The following is a 15,541-nucleotide window of genomic DNA, read 5'->3' on the forward strand; positions in this document are numbered from 1 at the left end:
GATTCATGGAGAGACCTTCGTCTGGTCAGCTAACATTACTGCCAAGCAGGGGAAATATAGAGTGATATTGTGGTTTTAGCTGACGTGTGTCATCTCACTGTTTTGAGTGATGCTCGTTCATGTCTATTTAGAGCGAGCACAAGCGCGAACCCGACGCTGACTTTCGTTGACTTAACAGTCACAGGTGTTGCTGTTAACAAGCATTTCTGATTCTTATAAACAGTCCTTTTAAAAGGTGAATTGTCATTTTTAAGCTTAATTTTTTTGTACAGATTATACAAACAAAATTGGAGGTGCTGGTAGGTGTATTTTGTTACCTTTGGATAAAGCCAGGCTAACTGTTTCCAGTCTTCATGCTAAGCTAAGTTAGCTGGTTGTTGGCTGCATATTTACTATACATTCATGAGAGTGGTATCAATAACGGGCGTCAATCTAACCCTCGGCAAGAAAGTGAACAAGCGTATTTCCCAAAATGTCCAACTATTGGCATGATTCCACTGTGGCACTGGGGGTATGTGAGAATACAGTACTACTATTTTGAACTGCACCTTTAGCTATGCATTTAATCCAGCAGCATCTCACCTCAAGCAGGGCAGCTTGTTGAGGAGAATGAGTAGAAAGAGCTGTGGCTCACCTCTTGGGTGAGGAGGTGAAGAGGAAAGAGTGGTAAGAGAGGAGGAACAAAGAAATTCCTCTGGTTTTGTTCTGTGTGAATTTCACACCTAGGTGTGAAATGTTACTGTAGCCAATGAGGACTGAGATGAGTCCTGTGGTCAAGGATCATGTTACTGAGTTCATGAGGTCACTTGAAACCAGCCATCTGCTGGGTCCCTACACTAGTTACATTTAACTATGAATGATTTTACTTGGAGCCGACAACAGTCCTAGGAAATACTTAGAGCCTAGGACTATGATAGATTCAGGTTCTTTTAAAATCAGGTGAGCGGAGTTAAAAACCAGACAGAAGTCTATAGTCAAATTAAAACCAGATTCATTATAATTAAAATAACATGGGTCTAAATGAATGATCAATTTAAAGGCTAAAATGAATAAAATGCTACTAGCAGCAAGGTTAAAACCCTATAAAAAGTCCAGTCCAATCCAGCGATCCAGTCAAATCCAGTCCGGCTCTTTAATCCAGTCCATTCTAGCGGTCTAGTCCAGTGGCTCACCGTGTCCGTGTTTTGGCTCCTCCCGTACTCCTACCACACCGTCTTCGTCCGAAGCCGTGAAATAACAGAGACACCACGACCAGTAGTGTGTTCCTCACTGCTTGGCTATCACCAACTCCAGCTACGAGCTTTCCTGGCCTGTCTCAGTGTGTCCGCCACTCAAATGTACCAAAGGGTACTTACTATTTCTCTGGGCGGCAGGAGACCAACTGCCGACCAACGGTCTGAGTGGAGCTGCGTTGACGGACACGGTCTGCTGCATGACGTCACACAGGAACTCGCTGGTCACTGGGCTGGTAGGTAGTAGTCTTCAGGAGAGCCGTTGGTAGGTAGTAGTCGTCAGGAGAGCAGTTGGTAGGTAGTAGCCTTCAGGAGAGCCGTTGGTAGGTAGTAGTCTTCGGGAGAGCCGTTGGTAGGTAGTAGTCTTCGGGAGAGCCGTTGGTAGGTAGTAGTCTTCGGGAGAGCCGTTGGTAGGTAGTAGTCTTCGGGAGAGCCGTTGGTAGGTAGTAGTCTTCGGGAGGGCCGTTGGTAGGTAGTAGTCTTCGGGAGAGCCGTTGGTAGGTAGTAGTCGTCTGGAGAGCCGTTGGTAGGTAGTAGTCTTCGGGAGAGCCGTTGGTAGGTAGTAGTCTTCGGGAGAGCCGTTGGTAGGTAGTAGTCGTCTGGAGAGCCGTTGGTAGGTAGTAGTCTTCAGGAGAGCCATTCTGCCGTCCCTAGACTGTTTCTCTGACTGAAGAACCCCCTTCTGCTGCGAGCCGCTCTCTCCTTTTCTCCATTCCGTCTGTGTCGCATCTCGCTAATTGCAATCGTTCAGCCACACCTGTCGCTCCTCCAGTAATCAGTCTCCTTGATTGGAGATGTGGCTGTCCATGGGTCATAACTCCAGTTCATGACATCTTAAAAACACACTTCTATCCACGTATTAAAAACAACCCACACAATTAAAGGGACTGTTTGTAACTTTTTACAGGTATAAATCTACCGGGTCGGTATCCCATGCGCCCTCGCATATGTGCGCGCGCTCGCATGTGGCCGGAGTCTCTGCTCCTCTGCCTGCCTACCTTCACTCACACAAACCGCGCGCGTTCTCGCTGTCTCGCTGTCTCGCTCCACCTCTAGACGTGCGTGCACCTTCAAACCACACTGCAGAAGAGTTAGTTTAGCTCTGAGAATATCTAGTGAATGTACAGTGGACGTTTGTGCAGAAATAACTGCTGCAGCGCCTCCAGACCAACAGAGGTTTTCCGTGTCTTGTGAAGTGACGGGGATCCGCAACGAGAAACGTTATCGTTTCTGACCGGGTGCAGGTGTCTCCCTGCGGGCGCAGTCGGGAGGCGATAACGTTTCTCTTCCTGCTTCAGCCCCGGCACCGACCCGCTTTTCCTGCTTCAGCCCCGGAGGCTGAGGCAGGAAAAGCCAACCCTAGGATCAGCATTGATTCATGGAGAGACCTTCGTCTGGTCAGCTAACATTACTGCCAAGCAGGTGAAATATAGAGTGATATTGTGGTTTTAGCTGACGTGTTGCCTCACTATTTTGAGCGATGCTCGTTCATGTCTATTTAGAAAAAGCACAAGCGCAAGCCCGACGCTGACTTTCGTTGACTTAACGGTCACAGGTGTCGCTGTTAATAAGCATTTCTGATTCTTACAAACAGTCCTTTTAAAAGGTGAATTGTAATTTTTACGCTTAATTTTTTTGTACAGATTATACAAACAAAATTGGAGGTGCTGGTAGGTGTATTTTGTTACCTTTGGACAAAGCCAGGCTAACTGTTTCCAGTCTTCATGCTAAGCTAAGTTAGCTGGTTGTTGGCTGCATATTTACTATACATTCATGAGAGTGTTATCAATAACGTGCGTCAATCCAACACTCGGCAAGAAAGTGAACAAGCGTATTTCCCCAAAAAACTATTGGCATGATTCCACTGTGGCACTGGGAGTATGTGAGAATACAGCACAAATATTTTGTACTGCACCTTTAGCTATGCATTTAATCCTTACCTTTTCTCTGTTCTATATTTTAATTACAGGAAATTTTGATGTGGGTCCTCTGAATAAACTGTGCACATTCCTCAGTTATCCGCACTGCAGGGAATCTTTAGATCTGGGGACAGGCAAAACATACCTTATCATGGGCTCATCCTGAGCAAGCGTGAGCCCGACGCTGACTTTCATTGACTTAATGGCCACAGGTGTCGCTGTTAACAAGCAATTCTGAAAGTTACAAATAGTCCCTTTAAAAGGTCGGTGCACCTACAACACAACATGCAGGGATAAAACATGCAAAATAATTTAGAATAAAAACAACTATAAAACATGCAAAATAGAATAAAAACAACCAGAAAAAACATGCAGCATGAACAAGGCATTTTTGACCCTGTCATATAAACCCCTCATTGATTTTTTGTTGTTTATCTTTTTCCTCAGATCAGAGCTTATCGGAATTCAACGGTTTCTCAACTGCTGCTGGGAAATCATGTGTTTGTTTGTGGGGTGCAAGAGGAGGGGTGAGAGTGGATAAAAAGAGGGTGCTGTACAGCGACATGCTACATTGACAGCGGATCAGGATCAGTTGAGGATGACTCTGCTGTGGCTGCTGGCCTCTGTGGCCTTTGTCTCCCTGACTTCTCTAGCTGATGGAGCTGCATTGTAAGTAGACCAGCCTATACCTTTACCCCGTGCTTGAATTAATTGACAAAAGAAAACAGCTAAAATATACAGTTTGTTTGTTCATCTTCATAATATTCACATTGTTGTTGGTTAAACTGTAATGAGAGCAACAACAATACTTGAGGTCCTCTGCATTTATATTACATTTAAAAAGTGTACGGATTCAAATATTGTGTGTCTTACATAATGAGGGGCTGTAGTCCAGTTTGCACTTTGTGTCAAAAGGTAATGTGGTGTTTCAAATGATGCCAGTAAATTGGCCTATATTTTGTTCAGAGTTTGCACAACGATGCATTACGCCAGACAGAGCAAGAGTCTAGAGCCATGATGAAATGTTTTGTTGATCCAGTGCTGGATCTTCATCAAGGTAATCAATAGATTACTTATTGTGTGTCCATGCCGGAGCTCATGATCCTGAGAGCACATGGGGGGGGGCAAGATAAACCTGAGGGGTCAGAAGACAAAAAATAACATTTCTGATGCCCAAAATTAGGTTTATTTTTCAGACTTCTGCTTTTGAAATACTGAGAAGGTCCCCCTCTTCGAGCACACAAAAATCTCACCAAAAAAAAGTCACAATCATGCCCTCTTTAAGGCCAATACCTGACGAGAGGTAACAAGCACATTCATTTTAAAGAGTCATACACAAAAAAAAGTTTGGGAATCACTTCTCTAAGAGATCCACTCTTAAAACCCTTGGACAAATAAACACATAAACCTCTAAATCAGGTGTTTAAACAGTGATAACCCTCCATTATTATCTCCGCCAGACGTAAGCCTGTTGGGAGATCATGTGTTTGGTCGTGTGTGTGCGTGTACCTGTCTGTCTGTCCACGGCTAATCTTGTATACTACTGGACCCATCAGCCTAATATTTTGTTGTTCTCATTTATGGCTTTGTGCTCAAGGACCTCTCATAGTTGCAGTGATTCAAAATTTGTAAAAAGCTATTTCATTGACTATTTTATACCATGATTGAAGGCATTTCCGGCAAACGGCTAGGCTAAAAACAAGCCTTATCTTAGTCTGTTGCCGGCCACATTTTGACCTTTGTCGTAGCTGAAAAACTGACATCCACAGAAATGTTTGGTCTCATTTTGAACCGGAGTATCTGCAGATTAATTCCATACCCGATATGTTATGATCCACTAAAGTTAGGCACGATACACGATGAATAAATCCCTGTTTTTGTTATATTCCCCGCCATCTTGACCGTAAGGGAACCGGGAGGGACAATAGTGAGATCCAATTTCTTTGTTTGGGAGGGGAGAGGGAGACACACCTGGCGAAGATCTGCACTCTACTGAGTGCACTTTTTCCGACATGTGTGTCTTATAGTGCCTTAAATGCATAAAAAAACATGTTTGTCAGTACCTAAACAGCATGTGGTTCTTTCTGCACAGTGACTACACATTAATCTTCCTCTCTCATTGCTGCTCTGCAGGCAGGTGATGTCTGCCCCCAACTTGTTGCGGGTAGGAACAGCAGAAAACATCTTTGTGGAGTGTCAAGACTGCTCCGGTGCAAACATCCCGGTCGAAATCAGCGTGAGGAACCATCCAACCAAAAACAAAAGGCTGGCATTCACACCTGTGACACTTACCAGTGGAAACAACTTCCAGGCGCTCGGACAAATAACGGTAAATGAAATACTGTCACTGTATATGTTACTGTTACCTGGCTTCATTTTCTAACATGGCCACAAAGAATCTAGAAATGAATCCAGAAACGCCCATGATGTAGGTTACCCCACCCTGCTCCTCATGTGCTGCTCATGTCTCTTTATACTGGTTTCAGATCCCTGCTGGAGACTTCAGCAAGGATCCCAACATGAAGCAGTATGTGTACCTGCAAGCTCAGTTCCCTGACCAACTGCTGGAGAAAGTGGTCTTAGTGTCCTTCCAGTCCGGGTACATTTTCATCCAGACTGACAAGACTCTCTACACCCCCAACAGCAAAGGTGAGTTTATTTCTACATCAGTGCTGAAAAACACGCCTAATGTCTTTACATGGCTTTTTTTCCAAATTGAATGATTGTACTGTAAATTACAGTAAATGAACCCTTCCCTACACACAAGTGGAAATGGCCTAAAGTCAAAAAAGTTCTTTAACAGTCACATGACTCAAAATAGATACACCTTCCTTCAACCTTCAGCAGCAAAATTAACCTCTTCCCTTCTCTGTGTCAGTTCATTACAGGATGTTTGCACTGACGCCCCGTATGGAGCCGGTAGAGAGGGATGACGAAACCCAACCTGAAGCTTCTATTGCCATCGAGATTGTGGTATTGTATTTTACTTTTGATAAGCACAGAATTTAATGTAATATTATACAATCAGCTGTGACTGGGAGCAGGAAGCCTCTTGGTGAGGTGATATCACAAATGCTTAACAGTAGATAAGTTTGCTGCAAATGACCAAAATAACCAAAACACATCCACTGAACCGTGTGTCTGTTTTGTGTCTAGTAACACCTGTCCTACCACTTACTGTTAAAATAAATGCATGCCTCCCTCTAGTGGTTGAGTTGCACATTGAAGACAGTCTCTTCCTTCTTAGATTGTAGATAAAGGACAAACATAAAATGTAGCATGGATTTAATAAATTAATTTGTAAACTGGCACTGCTCTCTATTAATGATTGTTCAATATTGTTTATTTTTAGACCCCTGAAGGCATCATTTTACCAATTGATCCAGTCTCTTTGAAATCAGGGATGCACTCTGGAGATTTCCAACTCGCTGAAATTGTCAGGTTAGTATTTTATCTTATTTAAATAAAATTGTCCACATTGTATCTCTATACATTTTGTTGTTTAGTGAAATTACATTTTAACATGAGTAACGTGAATTCAATTCAAAATATTAATATCTTAAATCTTTTAAGATTATGCATAGGCTATTTTACCATGTTTATGTTGTGTTTTCTACAATTAATTTCCATGTTTGTAATTTAGTGTTTGGACAACAACTTAAAAGAAATAATAGCCTACAGTGTATGAAGTGTGGAGACCCTTACAAAAAAGAAGTTTGTTCAAGTGTGCTATTACTATACTTCTTTTCAACTTAAAAAAGAGAGCATGCTTTCAGTTTACTTTTAATGTACTTATCAGAGATATACTTCACAAAATTATACTTAAGAATCCTTAGCTTATACAGACAGTAGTATAGAAATATACTTGGCAAGTATACAGAAGAGTCCAAGTATACTTGGAAATACTGAAAAGTATACAGAAAGTACATTTGTCTAAGTACTATAAGTTAATTTAAAGAAAACTTAGAAGTATACTTGCAGTAAAAACTATTAAACTAGTAGTTTGCCCCTGTTTCCAGTCTTTATGCTAAGCTAAGCTAACTGGCAGCTGGCTCTACCTTCATGTTTAGCATACAGACATGAGAGTGGCAATATTCTTCTCATCTAAATTATAAATGGACAGACAAAACAGAAATGCATTTAATCCCTATGAACTATGAACTAAAACCAATCAGCCTAAAAGACATAAAACAAAGGTACTGCATCCGTTCTATCTAATGCAAAGCCAACCTGAAACCTTTAAACCGTTTCTTCTAAACTTCAGAGTTTCTGTAGTTCTCTATAAATGTTAAGTTCTTTACAGCAGCTCATTTGTGTAGGCCTATATCTCACTTTGTGTGACATAATAACTTCACGCAGTCCGAAGTCTAATTCCTGTTACCTTCAGTCTCTAAATTAATATATACAGTATATATTTTTTTGTTTGATTATTGAAATATGTGTTTGTGTGTGTGTTTAGTCCCGGACTGTGGAAGGTGGTGACGAAGTTCCACAGCAACCCACAGCAGAGCTTTTCTGCAGAGTTCGAGGTCAAAGAATATGGTGAGTCCTTCATTATCTTTACTTTTATTTAAATGTTATATAAACCTACAACATTCACTTATTTTTTACTGGATTGCACACAGAATAAAATGTTTTCAATTTTCCAGTGCTGCCCAATATTGAGGTTAAACTGACGCCTGTGAGCCCCTTCTTCTACGTGGACAGTGACGCCCTCACCGTCAACATCAAAGCTACGTAAGTGAAGGTTCTGTGGCTTTAAAGACCAGGTTTTATAGGTAGATTGATTGGAGGAGAAAATAAAGAGTGTTGTTCAGAGGTTGTGTTGAGGCTCTTGCTATTTTAGTTTGTGTCATTTGTGTTTTGTTTGTTTTTAATTGTCCTGTTTTGCTTCATTGTGGCTTAAACATGTCTCCCTCTTGTGGATTTAGGTATCTGTTTGGTGAAGAGGTGGATGGGACGGCCTACGTGGTGTTTGGGGTTATGCAAGACGGTCAAAAGAGGAGCTTTCCAGGTTCTCTTCAGAGAGTACAGGTGAACACATTCTTACACTTTTGATGTATTTTTATATGTTTTGTAAAACTTATCTTTCAGAGGCTGTGGCAGGTTCAGTTTAGAGCTAGAAGGTACAGATATATGAAACTAGAAAACCTAAGGAATCCATTGGTACCAACCATGTCATGGTAGCATGTTGGGGTAGGAGGCTCAGTAATGCTCCAAAGTTTGGCTAAATTTTGGCATAGCGTTTTTCAAAGGGGTCCCTTGACCTCTGACCTCAAGATATGTGAATGTTAATGGGTTCTATGGGTACCCATGACTCTCCCCTTTACAGACATGCACTTTATGATAATCACATGCAGTTTGGGGCAAGAACCAAACACTTATTTTTGCCTATTCTAAAATGATGTGCTTGACTATTTCTCTATACTGGGGTCCCTAAACAGTCCTGGAATTACATAAATTGGGTATCACTGTAAAGCTGAGACTCTTGTGGATCCAATGAGCCCAACTGTATGCATGTGTGATGATGTTAGTCCCCATAGTAGCCATCTCATTGTAGTGAGACCATTTTTTAAAACTTGACCTCACTCTATAAAATGACCTGTGGTGACCTCTAGGATAATCACAGCCTCATGAAACTTTACAGCCACAAAAGTGCAATTCCTGAAGAAATCTCAAAATGTCAAAAGTTTTTGTTACCAAATTACAGCATGGCTTTTTCTATGGTGTTCCTCAAGGTCTCTGTGTCTTAATGTGGTATTTTGGAGGGATTATTTATCATTTTCATCAATTCTCAAGTGGTAAAAAATTGTTAAATTTAGCACTAAATCTGTGTAACAAATGGTATGGACAAACTTAATGGGAATGGCCATCATAATGTTCTAAGCCCTTATACACTTTCACAATTTATTTTAATTAATTAATTAATGTTGATATCTGGTTTATGACTAGAACAACTTGACACACAGTGCTGAGCTGCATCACAGATTAATCTTCAGGTTCCCAGCTTTCAGATGATGTACACCACTTCTATGTGACATCTACTGTTGACCTGCTATCTCCCCCTAAAGACTCCCTGTAGCCCACTAAAACAGACAAAAACGGGTCTATTGTGGTTCTCAGAGGACAGCAGTAAAGTACCTGAACCACTAACTGTATCACTGTACCACTATACTGTATTTCAAGATGCATTATTATATTATGTCACATTAGGTCCAGAGAGGTAGTGGAGAGGTCACACTGAGGAAAGAGCACATCACACGGACCTTCCCAAACATCGACGACCTGGTGGGGAGTTCCATATTTGTAGCTGTCAGTGTGCTGACGGAGAGCGGTAAGAAAGAAAGACTGTGTGTTTGGGCCTGTTCAGTATATTTTAAAAAAGAAAATAATGATATCAGGATACGTTTTTCTGGATTGTGAACAGATTAAAAAACAAACTCTTTTAAGTTTGTGTGTGAATGTGTTTGTGTTTCTGCATCAACTCACAGGTAGTGAAATGGTGGAGGCAGAGTTGAGAAGTATCCAGATTGTCACGTCACCTTACACCATCCACTTCAAGAAAACCCCCAAATATTTCAAACCAGGAATGTCCTTTGATGTTGCGGTAGGTACACTTGTTTACATTTACATAAACTGACAGCATATGTATGGTTTATGGCTTGGTACTTCCTGGCAACAAACAAAAAATGTTCTCAGACATAGAGGGGGATTATAAGAGGAAATTTATTTTAAAAAAAACATTATGTTTGTACTACAATTTGTGGGGTGAATATATGAAATGTTATAGATGAAGAAATTAAGCAAAGTAAAATTATAAATCCATTCAAGAAAAGATGTATAAAATGTTTTTGAGAGGTACAGGGATGAGGAAGGGGCCTTGTCTCTCTCGGGACTGGGACGCTCATTGTTGATGTTGTTGTTATTGTTTTTTTATATTAAGATGATTATTTATGTGTATATGTGATAAACATTAAGTTCATTGTTTAAGTTATAGAAAGGAGTAGGACCATATATAAGTGTTTACTTCTGCCTTTTCGGACATACAATATTGATTTATTTAATTTATTTAGAATTTACTGTATATGTTTACTGTTATTTTATTGGTTATTCTTATTATTTGTTACATGTTCAAAATAAATCAATCTAATCAAATGGCTATATTTCTAAATCCTTCACTGAAAACATTTCATAACTGAAATATAGTTACTCTTTGAAAACACAAATGGCAGTTTGTCCTAAATATAAAAGTCACATAATGTTTATTACGATATAAAGGCAGACATGTGAGATTCCAGAGAAAAAGAGAAATTCATCCATCAACAGTTTGGGTCGCCATACACTACCTGATTCATGAAACTTGAAAACATGAAACCATGAAACCAAATCTAATAACATGAGTTTGACCTTAATAAGGTGTGTTTTAATAAGACAGTTGGACGTTTTCTGATTGTTCAGCTGTTTGTGTCTCTGATGGCAGGTTGAAGTTGTGAATCCTGACGGCACTCCGGCACAAGGTGTTAGAGTGGTGGTCGATCCAGGACAGGTGCAGGGCTTCACCGCAGCCAATGGCATGGCGAAGCTTACCATCAATACAGTGGCAGGGGAACCAAGACTGACAATCACCGTAAGTCTCTGAAATCTTTTACCCTTTTTGATTATAGCCCAAATGGCCACTTAAACCTCCATTAATCATCCATCCATTATCTGTAACCAATTATCCTATTCGGGGTCGCTGGGGGGGTGGGGGGGGTTGTAGCCGATCCCAGCTGACATTGGGCGAAGGCGGGGTACACCCTGGACAGGTCGCCAGACTATCACAGGGCTGACACATAGAGACAGATAACCATTCACGCTCACATTCACACCTACGGCCAATTTAGAGTCAACAATTAAAGGGACTGTTTGTAAGAATCAGAAATCAGAAATGTTTGTTAACAGTGACACCTGTGGCCGTTAAGTCTTCGAAAATCAGCATCGGGTTCGCGCTTGTGCTCGCTCTACATAGACACGAACGAGCATCGTTCAAAACAGTGAGATGACACACGTCAGCTAAAACCACAATATCACTCTATATTTCACCTGCTTGGCAGTAATGTTAGCTGACCAGACGAAGGTCTCTCCATGAATCAATGCTGATCCTGGTGTTGGCTTTTCCTGCTTCAGCCTCTTGACCGCGGCCGGAGAAAACGAGGGAGACACCGGCACCCGGTCAGAGACGATAACGTAACTCGTTGCGGAGCCCCGTCACTTCACAAGACACGGAAAACCTCTGTTAGTGTGAAGGAGCTGCAGCAGTTATTTCTGCACAAACGTCCACTATACATTCACTAGATATTCTCAGAGCTACGAAGTCTTCTGCAGTGTGTAGTGTGCGTGCATGCACGTGAGGTGGAGCAAGTTGTGAGTGAAGGCAGAGGAGCAGAGTACAGCAGAGACTCCGGCCCTGGAGACCAAAGCTACGGTCTCCCCCGCGTTCTCCGACCGCAGCCAACACTGTTTTGCAAGACGGGCTTCACTAGATATAACTTTGCGGTTTTGGTGCTTCCGTGTATTTTGTCTTGGAGTCTGAGTCTGAACAGCGTAGCCACACGCGAGTGCGCATTGGACACCGACCTGGATTGATTTATACTTGTAAGAAGTTACAAACAGTCCCTTTAAACTAACCTGCATGTCTTTGGACTGTGGGAGGAAACCGGAGAACCCGGAGAAAACCCACGCTTAACTCCACACAGAAGCCGGATTCAAACCTGCTTGCTGTGAGGCGACAGTGCTAACCACTGCACCACCGTTCAGCCCCTACATTAATCAACATTTTTGATATTCACTTGAAGAGGTGAAATCAGCAGAGCAATCACCCAGCTCCTTGTTTTGGTTCTGCTGCTCACACATTTACTGTACAGTATGTGAATGGTGAACTTCATCCTGTCAGTGTTATGTCTTTTGGTCATTCTATTTAGCAATTTTATATTGCTAGGCAAAACTATGGCAGAAAAAGCCTCAATAAGTTAAGATAGGATAGACATGGGTTTTTCAAGTATTATTTATTAAACTGTGTGTATATGCTTACCTGTGTGTGTCTTTAATTGCAGGCAAAGACCAATGATCCTCGTTTATCACCTGATAGGCAAGCATCAGCCACCATGTCTGCTCTCCCATATACCACTAAAAGCAACAACTACATCCACATAGGTAAGTTACATCTTGAAATGACATCAGATGATTAAAAACAAAGGTGGTGGCAGTGGCAAAGTATGCACCATGCGCTAAATCTTTTCTGTGTTCAGCACTCATCACAACATGTCACATTTGCAGGTGTGGATGCAGCTGAGCTGGACCTAGGAGACAACCTGAAAATCAACCTCATCCTCAACAGGCGGGAAAATCACGACACTGACATCACATACCTGGTGAGAGGTGTTTTACACCTGTGCTTGTGTGCACATGTGTAACTCTCTTTGTTGCGTCCCACGACTCATGTGTGATAAGTGCTGATGTATAAATCTGTGTCTCTAGATCCTGAGCAGAGGTCAGCTGGTGAAAAGTGGCCGTTACAGGACAAGAGGTCAAGTACTGATTTCCCTGATAGTTCCCATTACCAAAGAAATGCTGCCATCATTTCGCATCATAGCCTACTACCATACAAATGACAATGAATTGGTATCAGACTCTGTTTGGGTGGATGTCAAGGACTCCTGCATGGGCTCGGTGAGTCCCACAACACTGATGTAACGAAAAGGCAAACAAGATACCCATGCACAACCTGATAAAGTTATTTGTATACTTCTCTGATATATTTTTATGTATGAAACAAATTCAAAACTGCACGTCTCATTCACTGATTCACATTTAGCTGAGGCTGGAATCATCGAGACCCGCTCCATCCTATGAGCCTCGCAGGATGTTTGGTCTGAAGGTCACAGGAGATCCAGAGGCCACAGTGGGATTGGTGGCAGTTGACAAAGGCGTCTACGTCCTAAACAACAAGCACCGCCTCACCCAGAAAAAGGCAATTTCTTTATTTCATAATTATCTTTGAGAATATTTGAAAGGGCTTAAATTCAAAAAGCTATGTATAAAAAGAATTCACACGTTAACTGTCAATTTTGTTAGCTTTTGGATTCAAATAATATCCGGTGTAAGTTTGTCCTGCAGCAAATACATTGCATTAGTAAATGTGTCTCATTCCTACCTGTTCAGGTGTGGGACATTGTCGAGAAGCACGACACAGGCTGCACACCAGGTGGAGGGAAGGACGGTATGGGTGTGTTCTACGATGCCGGGCTGTTGTTTGAGTCCAACACGGCTTCTGGTACTCCCTACAGACTAGGTGATGCTACTTTACCCTCCCCTTCTCTGAACATGCCTCTCTTTAGGCTCAATGAAATATCTCTAACTAGGAGAAGTGGGCACATGGACCTTTATTCATCACCTACAGTCAAATGCTTTTATATTAGTAAGGATCTAGTGGACAGTAGAAGAACTGCATCTTAAAGGGTCATTTCACCCACATGACATTATTCTTGCTCCCCTTTGTCGGTATCTGGACATGCAGATAGTTTCAGAGACACTGTTTCTGAAATCACTCATGGTTGTGTAGTTTTTTTAATTCTTCAGTGCTGCGAGCACCACAAACAGAGAGCCAGAATCTCAAACAGATGTCTTAAACTTTGGGCACATAAAACCAACACTATACCACTTGGGGTAAGTGAGATAATTTGGTTGAACCGACGCTTTGAGGCATTTCCATATTAACATTAACACTGGTCACTGCCACATGAGCTGATCATGATCCCTCCTGTTTGTTAGGGCTTTTAAAAGATGTTTTATTCTAATAAAGCATTTATACAATGTTTTAACATTTCAACAAATGAGGTGTGCAATTGTAGATCATATTTTCTCACATCCACACCCGATCAATGTGTCCAACCAGATACACCATCTCAGTCTGATTTTAAGAGTATCGCATCAACTAAACCACGCAAAACTCAAGTCTGGGTCCAACATGTTAAAGATCTTGTCTGTGTTGCATTTCCAGAATTGAAATGTGCGGCCCCCAGCAGGAGGAAACGAGCCCCTACTGTAATGGATGTCACAACCAGCTTACGTAAGAACCACAGCTCTAAACTACCCAATAACCACATACTCAGTCACTCAGTTCAGGACTGTGGACTTTGACAATACTCATCTTTGCCATGTTATGTATTAGTCTTTTCTTCCATTTCCCATTTAGTTTTTTAGTTTATTTGTTTTTCCTTATTCAAATCCTTATTGTTATCCTTATTCTTGTACTCCATATTTTCTCACCTCTGTCCCTCCTCTACGACCCTCTTTCTTTCCAGTGAGTCAATATAACGACCAACTGCAGCGTGACTGTTGTTCGGAATGCACGAGGCAAACCCTCCTCTCATACAGCTGTGAGAGGCGCGCCGAGTACATCCTTGATGGCGCAACCTGTGTCGCTGCCTTCGTGCACTGCTGCAAGGAGATGGAAACCCAGCGATCTGAGAAGAAGGAGGATAGCCTCCTACTGGCTCGCAGTAAGAGACGGGGACAAGGGATGGGTGGTTACTATTCATGGTCATACTTACGAAACAATCAAAATGATAACCTTTTTAATGACACTTTAGGTGAGGAGGATGACAACAGTTACATGGACAGCAATGAAATTGTTTCTCGCACCAAGTTCCCTGAAAGTTGGCTGTGGTTAGATGTCCATCTGCCTGCTTGCCCTCGACAAACACCTAACTGGTGAGTAAACTGAAATATACACAGAAAAAATACACTGATAACTTCACACCGACACCACTAGGATTCAAAGGTACCTCTCAAAGTGTTGACACTTTTCTTTGTTTCAGTGACACCACATCATTGACGAAAAATATTATTTTGCAAGACTCGATCACAACCTGGCAGTTCACTGGCATTAGTCTGTCAAAAACTCACGGTGAGGATTCAGTGACTAAAATCTGTCATGTGTTTTAGTTGTGCCTCTAACCTTAAACCTCTATCATCCCTTTACACCTTTCTCTCTCTCCCTTTCTCTGTTTCATCACTTCTTTTTTAATCCCTCTCATCTTAAAGGAATCTGTGTTGGCGCTCCGTTAGAAGTGATTGTCCAAAAGGAATTCTTCGTTGATCTCAGGCTGCCGTACTCTGCTGTACGTGGAGAGCAGCTAGAAGTTAAGGCAATCCTCCACAACTACAGCCCCGATGATGTCACCGTAAGTCTGGGTTGCCCTGCTCTGGTGTTTTATGCCAGAGACAATGAGGCCATGATATTTTTCTCAAAGAGTTTGCAAACAAAAGAGCAAAAGCAACAGTAAATATTGGACCGACTTACAACGTGTGGCAAAAAAAGGGCATGAATTATTTTCCATGGTGGTTGGC

General features: G+C 41.8%; 1 protein-coding gene across 1 annotated transcript in view; it reads left to right on the top strand.

Annotated features, from left to right (window-relative positions):
* Positions 1-3,684: 3,684 nt before the first annotated feature.
* LOC141765162 (complement C3-like) overlaps positions 3,685-15,541 on the top strand; it is a 31,633-nt gene continuing 19,776 nt past the window's right edge. Inside the window, exons 1-21 of the mRNA XM_074631152.1 lie at positions 3,685-3,820; positions 5,285-5,480; positions 5,638-5,800; positions 6,030-6,124; positions 6,504-6,592; positions 7,611-7,693; positions 7,801-7,888; positions 8,083-8,185; positions 9,365-9,485; positions 9,643-9,758; positions 10,632-10,778; positions 12,244-12,343; positions 12,467-12,561; positions 12,668-12,859; positions 13,005-13,160; positions 13,352-13,481; positions 14,190-14,258; positions 14,494-14,691; positions 14,782-14,902; positions 15,010-15,098; positions 15,236-15,375. Coding sequence (XP_074487253.1) covers positions 3,750-3,820; positions 5,285-5,480; positions 5,638-5,800; positions 6,030-6,124; positions 6,504-6,592; positions 7,611-7,693; positions 7,801-7,888; positions 8,083-8,185; positions 9,365-9,485; positions 9,643-9,758; positions 10,632-10,778; positions 12,244-12,343; positions 12,467-12,561; positions 12,668-12,859; positions 13,005-13,160; positions 13,352-13,481; positions 14,190-14,258; positions 14,494-14,691; positions 14,782-14,902; positions 15,010-15,098; positions 15,236-15,375 — 2,562 coding nt within the window. The 5' untranslated portion in view covers positions 3,685-3,749. The remainder of the gene's footprint in view (positions 3,821-5,284; positions 5,481-5,637; positions 5,801-6,029; positions 6,125-6,503; positions 6,593-7,610; positions 7,694-7,800; positions 7,889-8,082; positions 8,186-9,364; positions 9,486-9,642; positions 9,759-10,631; positions 10,779-12,243; positions 12,344-12,466; positions 12,562-12,667; positions 12,860-13,004; positions 13,161-13,351; positions 13,482-14,189; positions 14,259-14,493; positions 14,692-14,781; positions 14,903-15,009; positions 15,099-15,235; positions 15,376-15,541) is intronic.

The sequence above is a fragment of the Sebastes fasciatus genome, chromosome 3 (genome assembly GCF_043250625.1).
Source record: "Sebastes fasciatus isolate fSebFas1 chromosome 3, fSebFas1.pri, whole genome shotgun sequence".
Taxonomy (NCBI): Eukaryota; Metazoa; Chordata; class Actinopteri; order Perciformes; family Sebastidae; genus Sebastes; species Sebastes fasciatus.